At 41.5% G+C, this 19,441-nt stretch overlaps 1 protein-coding gene across 3 annotated transcripts; it reads right to left on the bottom strand.

The window, feature by feature from the left end:
* Positions 1-8,234: 8,234 nt before the first annotated feature.
* LOC117815381 lies at positions 8,235-19,430 on the bottom strand. 3 transcript variants are annotated; one of them, XM_034687065.1, is made up of 9 exons: positions 19,358-19,430; positions 18,101-18,353; positions 17,311-17,370; positions 13,985-14,066; positions 13,772-13,892; positions 13,548-13,687; positions 11,105-11,268; positions 10,106-10,638; positions 8,235-9,950 (listed from the first exon to the last, which is right to left on the bottom strand). In XM_034687065.1, exons 2-8 carry the CDS (start codon positions 18,343-18,345, stop codon positions 10,149-10,151), a joined length of 1,302 nt encoding a protein of 433 aa, XP_034542956.1. In that variant the 5' UTR covers positions 18,346-18,353; positions 19,358-19,430; the 3' UTR covers positions 8,235-9,950; positions 10,106-10,148. The 3 variants fall into 3 exon arrangements, with proteins under 3 accessions (XP_034542956.1, XP_034542955.1, XP_034542954.1); XM_034687064.1 differs by having other exon boundaries at positions 8,557-9,950; positions 10,134-10,638; XM_034687063.1 differs by having other exon boundaries at positions 8,557-10,638.
* Positions 19,431-19,441: the final 11 nt, after the last annotated feature.

The following is a 19,441-nucleotide window of genomic DNA, read 5'->3' as shown; positions in this document are numbered from 1 at the left end:
TGAGAGGAGAGAGAGGGAAAGACAGGAGATCAGTGTGCCAGCTCCCCTTGGCAGCCTATAGCAGCATGACTAAGAGATAATCCAAGCCTGAGGCAGGCAAGCTCACCGAAGTCAAGCAGCCTTTATATTTCTAAACTGTGAACTACACAGTGCCATTCATATTGTTTCCCAATGTATGATTTTTATATACTGTGTTGTGGTGTTGCAGAAGCAAAGGATTAACATACACACTCAGTGCTGTGCTATCCTGTAGGCTACACTGTTTACACAGACAGTTTCTGTTACCACTCTCTGTGTAACAGAGCCAAAAGCTGCCCAGGAGTCAAGACCCTCAACTACAAGGGAGATATGAATGTATGAATCATTTTTAGTTCTTATTCCAGTTTCCTAGGTGCTGATGGAAAGGCTTTTACGTGGTAGGAAGCTGGTAACAGTTTAATTTGTAAAATGGATGAAAAAGCAGCCATACAGATTAAACAAGGAGGCCAACACTGCCTGATGAAAAAGTGAAAGCTAGGAGAGTCCTTTTTTCAACTTTGGAAAGTCAGTCAACCCTTATCACAACACTAACCCTAATCATAACCCTAAACCTAATCAAAACCCTAACCCTAACCCTAATCACAACCCTAACCCTAATAACAACCCTAACCCTAATCACAACCCTAACCCTAATCATAACCCTAGACCTAATCAAAACCCTAACTCTAATCATAACCCTAACCCTAATCACAACCCTAACCCTAATCACAACCCTAACCCTAATCAGAACCCTAACCCTAATCATAACCCTAACCCTAATCACAACCCTAACCCTAATCATAACCCTAACCCTAATCACAACCCTAACTCTAACCCTAATCACAACCCTAACCCTAATCACAACCCTAACCCTAACCCTAACCCTAATCACAACCCTAACCCTAATCATAACCCTAACCCTAATCATAACCCTAACCCTAACCCTAATCAGAACCCTAACCCTAATCACAACCCTAACCCTAATCACAACCCTAACCCTAATCACAACCCTAACCCTAACCCTAATCACAACCCTAACCCTAACCCTAATCACAACCCTAACCCTTATCACAACCCTAACCCTAACCCTAATCACAACCCTTACCCTAATCACAACCCTAACCCTAATCACAACCCTAACCCTAATCACAACCCTAACCCTAATCAGAACCCTAACCTTAATCACAACCCTAACCCTAATCATAACCCTAACCCTAATCATAACCCTAACCCTAATCACAACCCTAACCCTAATCACAACCCTAACCCTAATCAGAACCCTAACCTTAATCACAACCCTAACCCTAATCATAACCCTAACCCTAATCATAACCCTAACCCTAATCACAACCCTAACCCTAATCACAACCCTAACCCTAATCAGAACCCTAACCTTAATCACAACCCTAACCCTAATCATAACCCTAACCCTAATCACAACCCTAACCCTAATCACAACCCTAACCCTAATCACAACCCTAACCCTAATCACAACCCTAACCCTAACCCTAACCCTAACCCTAATCACAACCCTAACCCTAATCATAACCCTAACCCTAATCATAACCCTAACCCTAACCCTAATCACAACCCTAACCCTAATCACAACCCTAACCCTAATCACAACCCTAACCCTAACCCTAATCACAACCCTAACCCTAATCATAACCCTAACCCTAATCACAACCCTAACCCTAACCCTGATCACAACCCTAACCCTAATCATAACCCTGACCCTAATCACAACCCTAACCCTAACCCCAATCACAACCCTAACCCTAATCACAACCCTAAACCTAACCCTAACCCTAACCCTAATCACAACCCTAACCCTAACCCTAACCCTAATCACAACCCTAACCCTAATCATAACCCTAACCCTAATCATAACCCTAACCCTAACCCTAATCAGAACCCTAACCCTTATCACAACCCTAACCCTTACCCTAATCACAACCCTAACCCTAACCTTAATTATAACCCTAACCCTAAACCTAATCACAACCCTAACCCTAATCACAACCCTAACCATAATCACAACCCTAACCCTAATCACAACCCTAACCCTAATCACAACCCTAACCCTAATTATAACCCTAACCCTAATCACAACCCTAACCCTAATCAAAACCCTAACTCTAATCATAACCCTAACCCTAATCACAACCCTAACCCTAATCACAACCCTAACCCTAATCATAACCCTAACCCTAACCCTAATCATAACCCTAACCCTAATCACAACCCTAACCCTAATCACAACCCTAACCCTAATCACAACCCTAACCCTAATCATAACCCTAACCCTAATCACAACCCTAACCCTAATCATAACCCTAACCCTAATCATAACCCTAACCCTAATCACAACCCTAACCCTAATCACAACCCTAACCCTAATCATAACCCTAACCCTAACCCTAACCCTAATCATAACCCTAACCCTAACCCTAATCACAACCATAACCCTAATCATAACCCTAACCCTAATCATAACCCTAACCCTAATCACAACCCTAACCCTAATCACAACCCTAACCCTAACCCTAATCACAACCCTAACCCTAACCCTAATCACAACCCTAACCCTAATCATAACCCTAACCCTAATCACAACCCTAACCCTAACCCTAATCACAACCCTAACCCTAATCATAACCCTAACCCTAATCATAACCCTAACCTTAACCCTAATCAGAACCCTAACCCTAATCACAACCCTAACCCTAATCACAACCCTAAACCTAATCACAACCCTAACCCCTAATCACAACCCTAACCCTAATCACAACCCTAACTCTAATCATAACCCTAACCCTAATCACAACCCTAACCCTAATCACAACCCTAACCCTAATCATAACCCTAACCCTAACCCTAATCACAACCCTAACCCTAATCACAACCCTAACCCTAATCACAACCCTAACCCTAATCATAACCCTAACCCTAATCATAACCCTAACCCTAATCACAACCCTAACCCTAATCATAACCCTAACCCTAATCACAACCCTAACCCTAATCACAACCCTAACCCTAATCACAAACCTAACCCCAACCCTAATCACAACCCTAACCCTAATCATAACCCTAACCCTAATCACAACCCTAACCCTAATCATAACCCTAACCCTAATCACAACCCTAACCCTAATCATAACCCTAACCCTAATCACAACCCTAACCCTAATAAGAACCCTAACCCTAACCCTAATCACAACCCTAAACCTAATCACAACCCTAACCCTAATAAGAACCCTAACCCTAATCACAACCCTAACCCTAACCCTAATCACAACCCTAACCCTAATCACAACCCTAACCCTAATCACAACCCTAACCCTAATCATAACCCTAACCCTAATCACAACCCTAACCCTAATCACAACCCTAACCCTAATAAGAACCCTAACCCTAATCACAACCCTAACCCTAACCCTAATCACAACCCTAACCCTAATAAGAACCCTAACCCTAACCCTAATCACAACCCTAACCCTAACCCTAATCACAACCGTAACCCTTATCATAACCCTAACCCTAATCACAACCCTAACCCTAACCCTAATCACAACCCTAACCCTAATCATAACCCTAACCTTAATCACAACCCTAACCCTAATCATAACCCTAACCCTAATCACAACCCTAACCCTAATCATAACCCTAACCCTAATCACAACCCTAACCCTAATAAGAACCCTAACCCTAACCCTAATCACAACCCTAACCCTAATCATAACCCTAACCCTAATCACAACCCTAACCCTAATCATAACCCTAACCCTAATCACAACCCTAACCCTAATCATAACCCTAACCCTAATCACAACCCTAACCCTAATAAGAACCCTAACCCTAACCCTAACCCTAACCCTAACCCTAATCACAACCCTAACCCTAATCACAACCCTAAACCTAATCACAACCCTAACCCTAATAAGAACCCTAACCCTAATCACAACCCTAACCCTAACCCTAATCACAACCCTAACCCTAATCACAACCCTAACCCTAATCACAACCCTAACCCTAATCATAACCCTAACCCTAATCACAACCCTAAACCTAATCACAACCCTAACCCTAATCATAACCCTAACCCTAACCCTAATCACAACCCTAACCCTAATCACAACCCTAACCCTAATCACAACCCTAACCCTAATCACAACCCTAACCCTAATCATAACCCTAACCCTAATCACAACCCTAACCCTAATCACAACCCTAACCCTAATAAGAACCCTAACCCAAACCCTAATCACAACCCTAACCCTAACCCTAATCACAACCCTAACCCTAATAAGAACCCTAACCCTAACCCTAATCACAACCCTAACCCTAATCATAACCCTAACCCTAATCACAACCCTAACCCTAATAAGAACCCTAACCCTAACCCTAACCCTAATCACAACCCTAAACCTAATCACAACCCTAACCCTAATAAGAACCCTAACCCTAATCACAACCCTAACCCTAACCCTAATCACAACCCTAACCCTAATCACAACCCTAACCCTAATCATAACCCTAACCCTAATCACAACCCTAACCCTAATCACAACCCTAACCCTAATCATAACCCTAACCCTAATCACAACCCTAAACCTAATCACAACCCTAACCCTAATCATAACCCTAACCCCAACCCTAATCACAACCCTAACCCTAATCACAACCCTAACCCTAATCACAACCCTAACCCTAATCATAACCCTAACCCTAATCATAACCCTAACCCTAATCACAACCCTAACCCTAATCATAACCCTAACCCTAATCACAACCCTAACCCTAATCACAACCCTAACCCTAATAAGAACCCTAACCCAAACCCTAATCACAACCCTAACCCTAACCCTAATCACAACCCTAACCCTAATAAGAACCCTAACCCTAACCCTAATCACAACCCTAACCCTAATCATAACCCTAACCCTATTCACAACCCTAACCCTAATAAGAACCCTAACCCTAACCCTAACCCTAACCCTAATCACAACCCTAACCCTAATCACAACCCTAAACCTAATCACAACCCTAACCCTAATAAGAACCCTAACCCTAATCATAACCCTAACCCTAATCACAACCCTAACCCTAATCACAACCCTAACCCTAATCATAACCCTAACCCTAATCACAACCCTAAACCTAATCACAACCCTAACCCTAATCATAACCCTAACCCTAACTCTAAGCACAACCCTAACCCTAATCACAACCCTAACCCTAAATCACAACCCTAACCCTAATCATAACCCTAACCCTAATCATAACCCTAACCCTAATCATAACCCTAACCCTAACCACAACCCTAACCCTAATCATAACCCTAACCCTAATCACAACCCTAACCCTAATCACAACCCTAACCCTAATCACAAACCCTAACCCTAATCATAACCCTAACCCTAATCACAACCCTAACCCTAATCATAACCCTAACCCTAATCACAACCCTAACCCTAATCACAACCCTAACCCTAATAAGAACCCTAACCCAAACCCTAATCACAACCCTAACCCTAACCCTAATCACAACCCTAACCCTAATAAGAACCCTAACCCTAACCCTAATCACAACCCTAACCCTAATCACAACCGTAACCCTTATCATAACCCTAACCCTAATCACAACCCTAACCCTAACCCTAATCACAACCCTAACCCTAATCATAACCCTAACCCTAATCACAACCCTAACCCTAATCATAACCCTAACCCTAATCACAACCCTAACCCTAATCACAACCCTAACCCTAATCATAACCCTAACCCTAATCACAACCCTAACCCTAATCATAACCCTAACCCTAATCACAACCCTAACCCTAATAAGAACCCTAACCCTAACCCTAATCACAACCCTAACCTTAATCATAACCCTAACCCTAATCACAACCCTAACCCTAATCATAACCCTAACCCTAATCACAACCCTAACCCTAATCATAACCCTAACCCTAATCACAACCCTAACCCTAATCACAACCCTAACCCTAATAAGAACCCTAACCCTAACCCTAATCACAACCCTAACCCTAATCACAACCCTAACCTAATCACAACCCTAACCCTAATCATAACCCTAACCCTAATCACAACCCTAACCCTAACCCTAATCACAACCCTAACCCTAATCATAACCCTAACCCTAATCAGAACCCTAACCCTAACCCTAATCACAACCCTAACCCTAATCATAACCCTAACCCTAATCACAACCCTAAACCTAATCACAACCCTAACCCTAATCATAACCCTAACCCCAACCCTAATCACAACCCTAACCCTAATCACAACCCTAACCCTAATCACAACCCTAACCCTAATCATAACCCTAACCCTAATCATAACCCTAACCCTAATCACAACCCTAACCCTAATCATAACCCTAACCCTAATCACAACCCTAACCCTAATCACAACCCTAACCCTAATAAGAACCCTAACCCAAACCCTAATCACAACCCTAACCCTAACCCTAATCACAACCCTAACCCTAATAAGAACCCTAACCCTAACTCTAATCACAACCCTAACCCTAATCATAACCCTAACCCTAATCACAACCCTAACCCTAATAAGAACCCTAACCCTAACCCTAACCCTAACCCTAACCCTAATCACAACCCTAACCCTAATCACAACCCTAACCCTAATCACAACCCTAACCCTAATCATAACCCTAACCCTAATCACAACCCTAAACCTAATCACAACCCTAACCCTAATCATAACCCTAACCCTAACTCTAATCACAACCCTAACCCTAATCACAACCCTAACCCTAATCACAACCCTAACCCTAATCATAACCCTAACCCTAATCATAACCCTAACCCTAATCATAACCCTAACCCTAATCACAACCCTAACCCTAATCATAACCCTAACCCTAATCACAACCCTAACCCTAATCACAACCCTAACCCTAATCACAACCCTAACCCTAATCATAACCCTAACCCTAATCACAACCCTAACCCTAATCATAACCCTAACCCTAATCACAACCCTAACCCTAATCACAACCCTAACCCTAATAAGAACCCTAACCCAAACCCTAATCACAACCCTAACCCTAACCCTAATCACAACCCTAACCCTAATAAGAACCCTAACCCTAACCCTAATCACAACCCTAACCCTAATCACAACCGTAACCCTTATCATAACCCTAACCCTAATCACAACCCTAACCCTAACCCTAATCACAACCCTAACCCTAATCATAACCCTAACCCTAATCACAACCCTAACCCTAATCATAACCCTAACCCTAATCACAACCCTAACCCTAATCACAACCCTAACCCTAATCATAACCCTAACCCTAATCACAACCCTAACCCTAATCATAACCCTAACCCTAATCACAACCCTAACCCTAATAAGAACCCTAACCCTAACCCTAATCACAACCCTAACCCTAATCATAACCCTAACCCTAATCACAACCCTAACCCTAATCATAACCCTAACCCTAATCACAACCCTAACCCTAATCATAACCCTAACCCTAATCACAACCCTAACCCTAATCACAACCCTAACCCTAATAAGAACCCTAACCCTAATCACAACCCTAACCCTAATCACAACCCTAAACCTAATCACAACCCTAACCCTAATCATAACCCTAACCCTAATCACAACCCTAACCCTAACCCTAATCACAACCCTAACCCTAATCACAACCCTAACCCTAATCACAACCCTAACCCTAATCATAACCCTAACCCTAATCACAACCCTAACCCTAATCACAACCCTAACCCTAATAAGAACCCTAACCCTAACCCTAATCACAACCCTAACCCTAATCACAACCCTAAACCTAATCACAACCCTAACCCTAATCATAACCCTAACCCTAATCACAACCCTAACCCTAACCCTAATCACAACCCTAACCCTAATCATAACCCTAACCCTAATCACAACCCTAACCCTTGCTCCTCTTATGGTTGTGAGCCTGTCAGCCATCTCTGATACCTCCGACAGTGATATGTAAAAAATAGCACGCTTTTGATTGGTTGATTGCATAGAGGCGTGTGTAACGTGGGCCCGAGAATGCTACATTACTGTGCTTCACTTTATGTCCACCTTCATCTGTGACACCTCAGCTCCATCAGTCTCACTGCGTCCCCTAGTGGCTAGGAAGCGTAACTACAGCTGCCAGGAATAAAAAGAGTCCAACATTAGTTTGTTATGGTTTTTATTGCACCTTCCTCAGATCATACAGCATGTAGCTCAGATACACATGGACAGAGAAAGTCATTTAATTACAGGTGTTACTCGTATTGCATTGGTTTATCAGGTGGGATTGTTTGGGATCTTTGGGGCACTCTTACCTCTCTCAAAATCCGACTTTTCTAAAGTCAACAAAACAGACCATCATTCAACTGAGTCCCAACAAATTAAGACTAAAGGTTTCTGTTTGTATCCTTCAGGCCTAATAATTTGATCACAAGCCACTCCTCATGAAGAAGGCCAAATATTCCTGTCTTTTTTGTTTTCTTGAACAGAACACTTCTACCTGCTCTGACATGCTATTCCCAACGACTGTCACTGCTTTAGCATTGATGTTACACCTCATATCAGCCATGACCTCACATCATGTACAGTTTCTGCTCTGCAGTGCCTCTAGTGGTCAAAACTCTGCAGGATGCCTTTGGACATTATTTGGGGATGCATGAATATCATAGATTAAAAGATTTAGGGAGAATAACTTCTTAGATTTTGATACATTAATGTTTTTTTACTGACAGAAAACTTAAGTTGTCCATATGCAGGTGAATCTTTCTCTTATCTGAGACAAAAAATACAAATTACTTTGGTTTTAGTTAGCTGAAAAAATAGGCTAATTTGTTACCTTTAAATTTAAGGACCATTTGTTTAAAGAGCATCAGAATTTAAGTTTACTGATTCAAAGATGCTACACTTGTATTGCTTTTTTTTTTCGCTTTAAACCAAAAAATGGAGACAAAAAATAAACTACTATTTTCTGTTACTGAGCACGTTGTGTTATTAACACCCCTTCGGTCATGATCCAAGTTTCTGTTACCGTACTAAATATGTTTATTTAATTGAGGGATATCTGATTAAATCTGTAACTGTAGTTTCCTGAAAGCTGGTTTAAAATATCAAGACAAAAAGTCTAGCGAACGACAGAGCGAATGTTTCAACAGGCACTTTTAAATTGACTTGACGAACACTAAATACCTTAAAGAGGCATGCACACAGAGGTTTAAGGCTGCACCAAAGATCCCAGCGAATGTGCGTTCTGATTAAATAACAACTCACCACAGACAGTATCTTGAAATGAACTAACATGAAGCTTTAACAGAGAGTAGAAGCTTGGAGGATGTCATGGCCTTAAAATACGGACAGAGGGCTTTGGATAATCACTTAGAACTGCATCAAACTCAATAAAACACATGATGACCGGGATGTTTCCTCTGATATATCAGCCAATAATTTACATTGAAGCCCAACAAGGTTAGTCTATGAATCTAGTGATGAAAGACCGATATATTCATTTGATAATCAATGATTCATTGACATTGATACGAAGTGAATACATTGATCCATGTCATCAACTTTACAATATGCACACTAATACATCCTCTGACACACATATCTGTGTATTTTCTCCTTTCGTTTAAAGATTTGTGAGCTGATGTAAACTGATGTTGTTAAGTGGGCTTGGAAGTTGCCTCATCTTCATAAGGAGCACTAAACTGAATCAAATCAGCAGTGGATATAATACTGTACAGTGATGAAACTTGAGCTTTAACTCTCTAACTAAGACAGACATGTAACTTTACGTTTTGATGCAGCCGTGTGATCACTTCAGGACGACAGTGGACAGGTAACAGGGATGTGTTTGCTTACAGGAAGCTGCAGGTGCAAAGCTGTGATAGAACATAGATTCAAACATTAAGTTTCATAAGGGGGAGTTACAGTGATATACATAAATAGAGAGATATGGAAGAAGAGAGCAGCGTTGCCTTTCTATCACACTCACTCACACTGCTGCTGTTCTATTTTTGATTCCATGTGATTATACCTGGAAGAGCTGCTTGAATCACACTTGCCTGCTGATGCTAATACTAATGAGCGTTATCCGGCTCGACCACGGGGTTACTGTCGGCCTGTGTGTCCACAGAGCTGTGGGGTGCCGTGCTGTTCCACAGGGCAGCGTCAGACTGAGGCTCCAGGGACGGGCTCACAGAGACCGGATCGGAGGAGTTGGTGGTCAGGTCCAGCAGGATCTGGGCGGAGGTGGGGGGGTTGCTGAACACGGCCTCGGCGGACAGGTTGGATGAAGGGCTGGGTGGAGTGTCAGAGGTCGGGAGGGCTGGTGTGTCAGATGGGGCTTGAGAGGAGGAGGAGTTGGATGTGGAGGAGAGGTTGGAGGGAGTGAGGTAAGGGGAGTCAGAGAGGGTGTGTGGGAGAGGGTCAGAGGCTGAGTCTGTGGGTAAGTGGGTGAGAGTGGGTCTGGGTGTGTGTGGGGGGGTCGGTTCTTGTGGATCTGTGCAGACTGGCTCCCCCTCAGCCACGTACCACACCTCATTGTGCCTGTTCAACAGCTTCAATGGACTACACACACGCACACACACACACGCACACAAAATCACATATAAATGCAAAACAAAAGGGGGGAGACAAACACAAAATTTAGAAGAGGGTTAAATTAATTAATTCTCAATTTCCATGGAGTTACTGCTTACTGACAGCAGTTAGAGAGTTATTACAGGAGTTACATGTGTTTTGGTAACTGTTATGATATAACCACCTTGCACAGCCCACACCGAGCAAAGCCTGTTCGGATTATCATTCACTGACTCTGCGTCATTAAGCAGTTATTTGTAGGTTATATAATGAAGACTCTTACTTGACGGCCTCTATGTTCTAGAATATTCTAATATGAATAAGGTATGAATACACGTGTTATACTGACTATTAAAGGTTGTAAATGTGCCAACATGCATGATTATCAGCTACTTATCAATAATGAACCTGTGATAGCCAGAAACGCTGCAGTATTCATGGACATGTCTATTACCTGTCATAGCCGACTCCGTAGTGGAAGCTGTGATTGTAAGCAGCTCGAACTCTCTCCAGCTCTTTGGTCAGAAGGTGGGCGTGAAGCCTGGAGGTGACTGACAGCATCCAGCCTCCATAGCTCCTCACATACACGTCCATCTCTGGCATCTCGGTGAAGTACAGCTGTGCCACATAAGATGATCCAAAGAGACAGATGGGGCAGAGAGTAAGCAAGAAAGAAAACTACCATTCAGTACATGTGTCAAAGATCACACCATTGGTTTAAAGTAAAGAAAGACAACAGAAGATATATATCAATCTGTTCAGGCTGAGACCCTTATCATACATGAAAAGTTTGGGTCAGATTGGAACATGTAAGGCTGAGATAAAACTACTTCCTGTTTCGGGGGGAAACACCTAACTGAGGACTTGCAACTGACCACGCCCTTTAAGTTTTGTACACGAGCTGAGTAACTTAAATTGATTCAGGTCTCTTCTAGCTGTATACAAAGTTTGAGCCTGTTTGGATGATCGTCCTTGGAAGAGTAAATATTTGAAAAACCCAAAGAAATGATCAAAAAAATAGAATTTTCAACTTTTTTTTTAATTTGTGAACTTCCTGTTGACATCAAAATATTTTTTAAAGTCATTGAAAGCTGAATATATGCACGAAATTCAATTAATGTATTTGGAAAAAGCCAAATGTGGACCCTTTTTTGGAAGTTTGCAGGGGGGGGCTGTAGAGCTAATTTGCCGACTCATGATCAAAATGCATACCTTATCACATTTTTCACCAGACCTGTTGAGCTTGCTAAATATTCCAGACTTTTGGGTTTGTTAAGGCTTCCAAGTTAGCTATTAATCAGTGCAGAGAAGAAGAAGAAGAAGAAGAAGAAGAAGAAGAAGAAGAAGAAGAAGAAGAAGAAGAAGAAGAAGAAGAAGAAATAAAGTAAGGCCTTCGTAGGTGCTCAAGCCCTAAAAAGTGAAAATGACTACTAAGGTCCTGAATTTCATAAAAAAAATAAAGTATGATTTATTAAGTAATGTCAGTCACTGCTGAGATGAAACATGTAGAGCATGTTATGTACTTCAATCCTAATAACATATATGTTTCTGGCAGTTTATCCCGCGCAAATTGTCAGGTCTGTCCATAAGAGGTCATTGTGTATCCACTATTATTGTTTCTTTTTTACAATTGCTGGGAAATTTAAGTTATCAGAGAAGTGTGGACCCTATAATGGATGAACAAAATCTGATCCATGGTCTATGACCCCTCTTATTCCAGGATGGCTGATGTTGTGTTTTCAGGGTTCCCACTCTTTTCCAGAGATAATTTTCCAGGACATTTCAAGGACATTTTCAGTGATGATCAAGCTGGTATGACAGTCTAAATTGAGTTCCTAAATAGTCTAGTATGTTCCTCTCAGTGGAAGTCTACATTGAAGACATGCAGTCTATGGCTATCCATGAAATCATCTCTTACATGCTTATGAATCTGAATGACAAAAATGGGCACAAATGTTGAATGGGGATGTATTTTTTCAACCTTGTCAGGTCGCACGCAGTCATGTTGGAATACTTTTCCAGGACAATCTGTGATTTTCCAGGACATTTTACTTTTTCTCCCATTTTCCAGGTGTTTTTCAAGTACTGGAAAACTGGTCAACTGTTTTCCAGGTTTTCCAGTTTTTCCAGGACGTGTGGGAACCCTGTTTTTTTCTGGACTAGAAACAAAAAAAACTGGAAGGACTTTTGTTTTTACTTTTACTAATGTTGCTATACTGTTGTATTCACCTGTCCATTCCAAATAAAGAAACAATTAAACAGAATAAAAAATATATATACAGTATACATGTTGTATAGCTGTGCTAAAGACATACAATGACTATCATCTTCTACTCTGTAAATGTCAGTCAGGAAAGAAGGAACATCACAGAAAAACGACTGAACAGAAAGTAAGTATAAATGGTTTCAAAATAATAATAATAGAATTTTAGTGTGACAGACTGTTAGATGTACTGCAGAGTATATTACATGTTTTATATTAATGAATTTGATATTTGTGGATATCAGCATCTAAACCCAGATGAATGGAACAGATAAGCTACGTTCATTTCCTCACAGGAAGTATGAACATTTACAACGTCATCATCATTAAACAGATAAAAGACAGCAGCGCTGACTCCAACATGAACCAGCACCTTCTCTGTCCTGTTCTGCTGAGAGAGGGAAAGCTGCAGGAGAGCCAGCTACACTGAATACAGCACAAACATCAATGCCCTTCATTGATCGCTGAGTGATTAGATTACACTCTGACACTGGCAGGATAACAGCTTTGACCTTCTGACTGCAAGGTCAAGCTCACCAACTTCCAGAAAAGTTGATCTGTTGTCACCCTGCACCCAGAGCCCCACCCCGATTACACATGCACACATCCCTCACCACCTGTCCACTCAGCTCACCTTGTCATTGGTGGGTGTGGGAGGCTTCTCCTGATACGCTGACGGCAGAGGGAAGTTGAGCGTGTAGACGGCTGGCTCCCACATCTTCGTCTCCTCTGGGATCTTAACCAGGACAGGGGCGGTCATCTCCATCTGGATACCTGCACAGGACACACATATGCACATATGGAATACCACACATACAAACAACAATGCTTCATTTCCTGTCTCTGTCCTGTTCTTACCTCCTTCATTGGCTCCGGTGATGTACTGGAAGAGTCTTCTGAAGGCCATGGCTGCTCCCACACCCATGAAATAAGCTTCAGCGTCTGTGGACACCCAGCGAGTGGGGCTGTAGTGTCGCACCTGAACACACACAAAGGGAAAATGGAGACCATCAGTCAGAGAATACAACTGGATTAGAAAGTAAACCTGCTGTTAGACTTGTGATCACTCACCTCATATTCGTCTGTTTTGCAGACCAGCTCATATTCCAGACATTCCTTTGACTCGGTGCAGAAGCTCTTGTTGGTGCTCGGTCTACAACAGATGGTAAAAGAATACACTTTCATGTCTATCCAAACTGCTTTTCCCTTAGTATAAGGACCAGGCTGTTTATGTCAGAGTACCATGACTTCATTGTACGGTTTGGAGAAGGCCTCTACCGAATACAAAGACCTCTTAGTCCATTTTCCGAATTCCAAGACACATTATCGTCAGGCCAGAACCAAAACCCTACAGCATGCTGTAATCAATCAGAGCAGCAAAATCATGTGGCGTAGTGGTCGGCTGCCAGTACAGCATCCAATTTAACATTAAATATGTATACTGGGCATTCAGAGGCCTCAATTTCTATGTAATGTGAACCACTGCCCATGGTGTTTGCCACTTTGGCATTATCAGGACTGCAATGTTTCACATCAGCTGCAGCCATTTTTGCTGTTTGCGAACGTGACAACAGAGCTTAGACCAAGCAGCATCCTTCAAACCAAAGTAAGTGTGGAAATGCTAAAAGATGCAGTTCTTTGAGTGTCCACAAGAGCAGGGGTTCCCAAAGTGTGTGGGGGTTGTGAGATGTCTTCCAGAATGTTTTTTTCTTCTTAATTATTCAAAAATAGTACATTTTACACATTAAAGTAAAAAATACAGACAAAAATAGTAGCTGAACTTGAAATAAAACCTTGAAAATAGAAAATGTAATGAGTTTTCAGCCTTTCTTTTTGCCAGATGACTCCTAAGTTTAGGATTAGTGAACAGTTAATTATCAAAAGCATCAGTAGCAGTAGGTTAATTCATAACGGCACAGGAAACACAGCCACATGCTCATATAGGTAGGCTAATTTTCTCCAGACTAGCTAAATGAAGCCACTTTAAATCACTTTGAGTAACGGGGAGGTTTGCAAGTCTTTGGCACCAGTATTTTGGGGTGAAAAGTTCAGGAGCCCCCTCCAAACGCTGAGGAACATCCATGTACAGCCCAGTAAAGCAACATTATTGGTCTCTTCTTCCACCTCTTCTCTTTATTTGTAACACACACAGGGGGTGATCTTTTCTTTATGACTCACCAGTTTTAATTGTATTAAGAGTTAAACATACTGGGGCATAATTGATTGTGATAGTGGGCCATAAGCTGATTTGACAGACAGGTGGGTGTGTTGTAGCTGATTGACAGGCGGCTGGGATGAGGCCTCAACTCTACCTCTTTGCTAGTTTCTAGATTAGCTGAGAGCTAATTGGTGTCAGCATTTCCAATATGGCGACCTATATTGTTGGACTTCCTAATGTATCTTTGGAAACCAATGTCTATGTTTTATACAGTCAACGGTTTAATCCCACCCCACATTAGATGAACTGCTATGATTGGCCTGACCTGATTAAGGGCAGATGTCAATCTATCTGAACCAAGTTGGACTAGAAGCATCTACCATTGCAATTAAATTATAAACCATCAGATTGGTCTGGTTTCTATTCATGCAGACAACTGAGTTTATAAAGAAGTGTCTCCCTTGTTGGTGTGGATGAACATGACTGGCCTACACAAACCCCAACTCTTAACCCAATACTTTGAAAGTCTCAAATGAAAAGTTACAAAGTGCTTTGACCCAAGGAGGAAATGTGGAGGGCAAGAGAGAGGAGACATTTAATACTATATTATTCAACAGACAGAATAGAGTGTCCATTAGAGAGTGCTGGATAATAAAAAAAAAAACAGAACTCAAATCAATCTCATGAAGCTTTTTGAATGAGCGCTGATCTGGTCTTGAGCTTTGCTGGACTCTGTTCCTAAATCTCAGAGAATCTCTGAGAAATGAGTTCTGACCTTGGAGCAGTCAGAGGTCAAAGGACACAACTACATCTCAATCCAGAGAGGACAATTAGATGTATTGTTCTTTAAAAGTAGCATCTAAAAAATGGATTAGTGCCTGACCCCATAAATACCCTAAAGCCTGAATGAGGGGGGGGGGGGGAACTAATCCCTGCAGGCAGTTAAAAGCTTTCCCGGAAGAGTAGAGGCTCCAACAGCAGCAGATTAAAGCCCACTGTGTGGTAACAAAGAATTTAACTCTCACGTAACATGTGGAAGAGTTTACTTACATGGAATTAAGGGCAGGTCCACTCTGTGTGCAAAAATTTGCTACATACTTAACAAATATTGGATATAATATTGATGTGCGTTTATAAATGTTCAAAAACTTTACCTTTCACAGAACATAGACTCTAAATGACAAGTGGGCGTTACCCCTGTGAGGTCATTTGTGGACTGGCTACCTTTTTGAAGCCTTGGGTTAAACTTTTGGACCATTAGGGTTGACAGAATATATTTTTCCAGAGCCCTTTACTTAGCTGGTTGACTTTTCCTTCTGTTAGAGACTTGATGACTTGTCAATCACAGGTAGCCGCTCCTGAAAGAATACCCTTCCTTTCAATCTTATTTACTCAGGGAGGACCATGATGCACATAAACGGACACTCTGCTATTCTAAAGAAGACCAGAAACATATGGTTAAGACCATGAACTCAGCAGTAAAATGCCAGACCAGGACTATTTTTCAGGTCTACAGTAGAAGAAGATAGCTTTGCCTGTTCTACCCGTTGCTTCTGGACCTAGATGTGAATTTCCTCTTATGCTGTTACATACTTTAAGTTAATTATTCTAAAATAAAAAAAATGAATTATATCATATGAATATAATTTATAGTCTGACATCTGTTGTAATTTTATGATAACTGATTACTTCTGTGAATAAATTAACTAATTAAAATACTTAATGGCTAAATATTAATGTGTTGGAGAGATGTGTAGGTTGTTTCAGAAAAAGGAATATTAATTTTTTCATTATTGTTCACAAGCTCCACAAATCACACCCTGGGTCTACTCATGTACAATAAAACTTGCTTAACATTTCAAACTTGGAGGGTTAATTCACTTCTTTTAGCCACATCATCCCCTGCTTTTAAGACTGATGAGCTAATGCTGACAAAGGGCTGTAGAGACTGATCTATGTCAATGCTGTGAAGTTGCTTTTGCATCAAGTCACAGCCCTACCCTCCACTGGCCTCTTGCCCACTTTAAGCATTATACAGAATAGTAAGGAAGTGGGTGCAGCCGGGGTTGGAGTTACACTTCAAGCATGATACTGAGTAAGGATATATCCCAGTGTGGCACAGAGAAGGAAATTCTACGCCTCTTTGGAATGACAAAAAGGTCTACCAAATTAATATACATTTTAGGTTGAAAGTTTTGCTCTTTTTATACTTTTGTTCAAGTAAATCAATGAAACTTACCCAACAGTTGCTTCAGCACAGACCACTAGAGCCAACACAGCAAAGACTGAGAGGAAAGCCCTGAGGAAGCACAAATAATACATCATTTCAAATGCTCTTATAGAAGGTGAAGCAGTGCACTGACCAATACAAGGATGCAAAATCTTCTCGCTCCCTGTCTAAATATTTGATGGACTGATTAAGTTGTAAAAAGCCTTGACAGTCTGCGCGTCAGTCTGCTGCATTTCTCACTGCAGAGATGAAATGGGAGACGTTTCCCTTGCTCTGAGAGCGACGCAAAGAGGTGAGGGAGAGAGAGAGAGGGGGAGAGAGAGAGAGAGAAAGAGAGAGAGATGTGCTGCATCATCAGACTCTCCCTCCTTCAAAAATCAAAGACGTTTTGAGGTCACAGAGGAACAAAGATGGGCAGCTTGATACATCCCATTCATTATAACCATTTCAACATTTCATCCAATCAGCTGCCTCTGAATGACCTTGTGTGGAAAAAAGAAGGTTTTTTCAGAATGTGATGGACTGTCTTTAATATAATCCACTCATGACTTTCATGTCTATGTTTGCTGCATTTATGATTTCCAAAAAGTGTTGCATTAATGTGTTAATAGAAAGCACGTTTTCCTGCACGCAATGCAGACCGACAATGTCGCAAAATGAACTTCACCTGTGCGTGACGCTGCAGAAAAGTCGCTCAGACACCCGTGGGGGCTTCGGTTTATTATAACATGAAAAATGCATCACAATCTACCCACGCGACGTGTATTTAAAGTATAAAAATGTAAGAGCTGATACTCACATTGTCCCAGCCCCGTCTACTTGTCCTTTCCACCTGCCAGGGGAGCGCAGGGAGGAGGAGGAGGAGGAAGAGGAGGAAGAGGAGGAGGAGTGGTAGAGACTGCAGTAGTGTGCTCCTCTGGACTGACTGCAGACTGCAGAGAGGAGCCGCGTCCTGGTGGAGCTCACAGGGCGGGCGGGGCTGAGCTGTGCGGGACCACCAGTGGACAGATGATATGAGGGTTTATTCTCAGAGAGAGCCTCCATCTCTGCAGCTGCGAGGAAGAATGATGATGATGAAGAGCTCGCCTTCATTAATAAATCATGCTGTTCAAACATGGGGGAGGAAGATGCCCTAAAATACAGATCCTCTGAAATGAAGCTGTGTCAGAGTTATGATGCAAAATGTAGCCTACACTAAAATGAGCATGCATCTAAACTAGAATGATTCATAGTCATGATTATGAATATTTTGGCCTGTGTTGTAGGCTCAATAATCCAGTCATTTTCTATTTAAAGCTACACTACCAGTCAAAAGTTTGGACGCACCTTCTCTTTCAATGTTTTTAATTATTTTAATTATTGTCAACATTGTAGATTAATACTGCAGACATCAAAACTATGAAATAATCTGGTTTTGCCATAATCTGGATTACAACAGTAGTCAAACAGGGCTATCCATTGTGTACTAACCCTACCTCTGAACAACACAACTGATGGTCCCAAACACATTAAGAAGGCAAGTCATTCCACAAATGAACTCTTGACAAGGCTCATGTTAATTAGAAACCAGTCCAGGAGACCACTTCATGAAGCAGACTGAGAGAAAACCAAGAGTGTGCAAAGCTGTCATGAAGGAAAAACGAGGCTACTTTACAGAATCTAAAATATAAAACATATTCTGCTTTGTTTAACACTTTTTTGTTCATTAAATAATTCCATATATGTTCTTTCATAGTTTTGATGTCTTCAGTATATATCTAGAGTTTCAAATACTTAAAATAAATACAAACCCTTGAATGAGAAGGTGTTTCCAAACTTTTGACTGGTAGTGTGTAAAAAACTTTCAGGTTCCTCAATTGAAGTTCATCCCTTGGACAAAACCCTACCTCAAATCTCTTTCCTAGTTTTGTCCTGTACATATAAGAGTTGTTTCGAAGAGATGAAAAAAATAGTTATTTGAACATAATATGTGTCACCTAGTGTGAATAATTACTGTAAAAAACATAAATGGCTTTGTTTCAACATCATGCGAATACTTGCCTCTCCTGACTCCTACCTTTTGGCAGCAGCAGGCAGGAGTAATCAGTGTTGTTGTGTAGGTCTGTATTTCACATCTCGCCCATTGGTTTATGAAGAGGAG

The sequence above is a fragment of the Notolabrus celidotus genome, chromosome 7, assembly GCF_009762535.1.
Source record: "Notolabrus celidotus isolate fNotCel1 chromosome 7, fNotCel1.pri, whole genome shotgun sequence".
NCBI classification, from domain to species: domain Eukaryota; kingdom Metazoa; phylum Chordata; class Actinopteri; order Labriformes; family Labridae; genus Notolabrus; species Notolabrus celidotus.
The sequence above is the reverse complement of the archived record's forward strand: the minus strand, read 5'-3'. Positions and strand labels throughout refer to the sequence as shown.

Excerpts from the sequence above, each read along its gene's own strand:
- LOC117815381 (XM_034687065.1), bottom strand. The coding sequence starts at position 18,345 with ATGGAGGCTCTCTCTGAGAATAAACCCTCATATCATCTGTCCACTGGT. Across the intron at positions 17,371-18,100 it reads GTAGACGGGGCTGGGACAAT|GGCTTTCCTCTCAGTCTTTG; the intron begins GTGAGTATCAGC and ends GTGCTTCCTCAG. Across the intron at positions 10,639-11,104 it reads TACGGAGTCGGCTATGACAG|TCCATTGAAGCTGTTGAACA; the intron begins GTAATAGACATG and ends GCGTGTGTGTAG.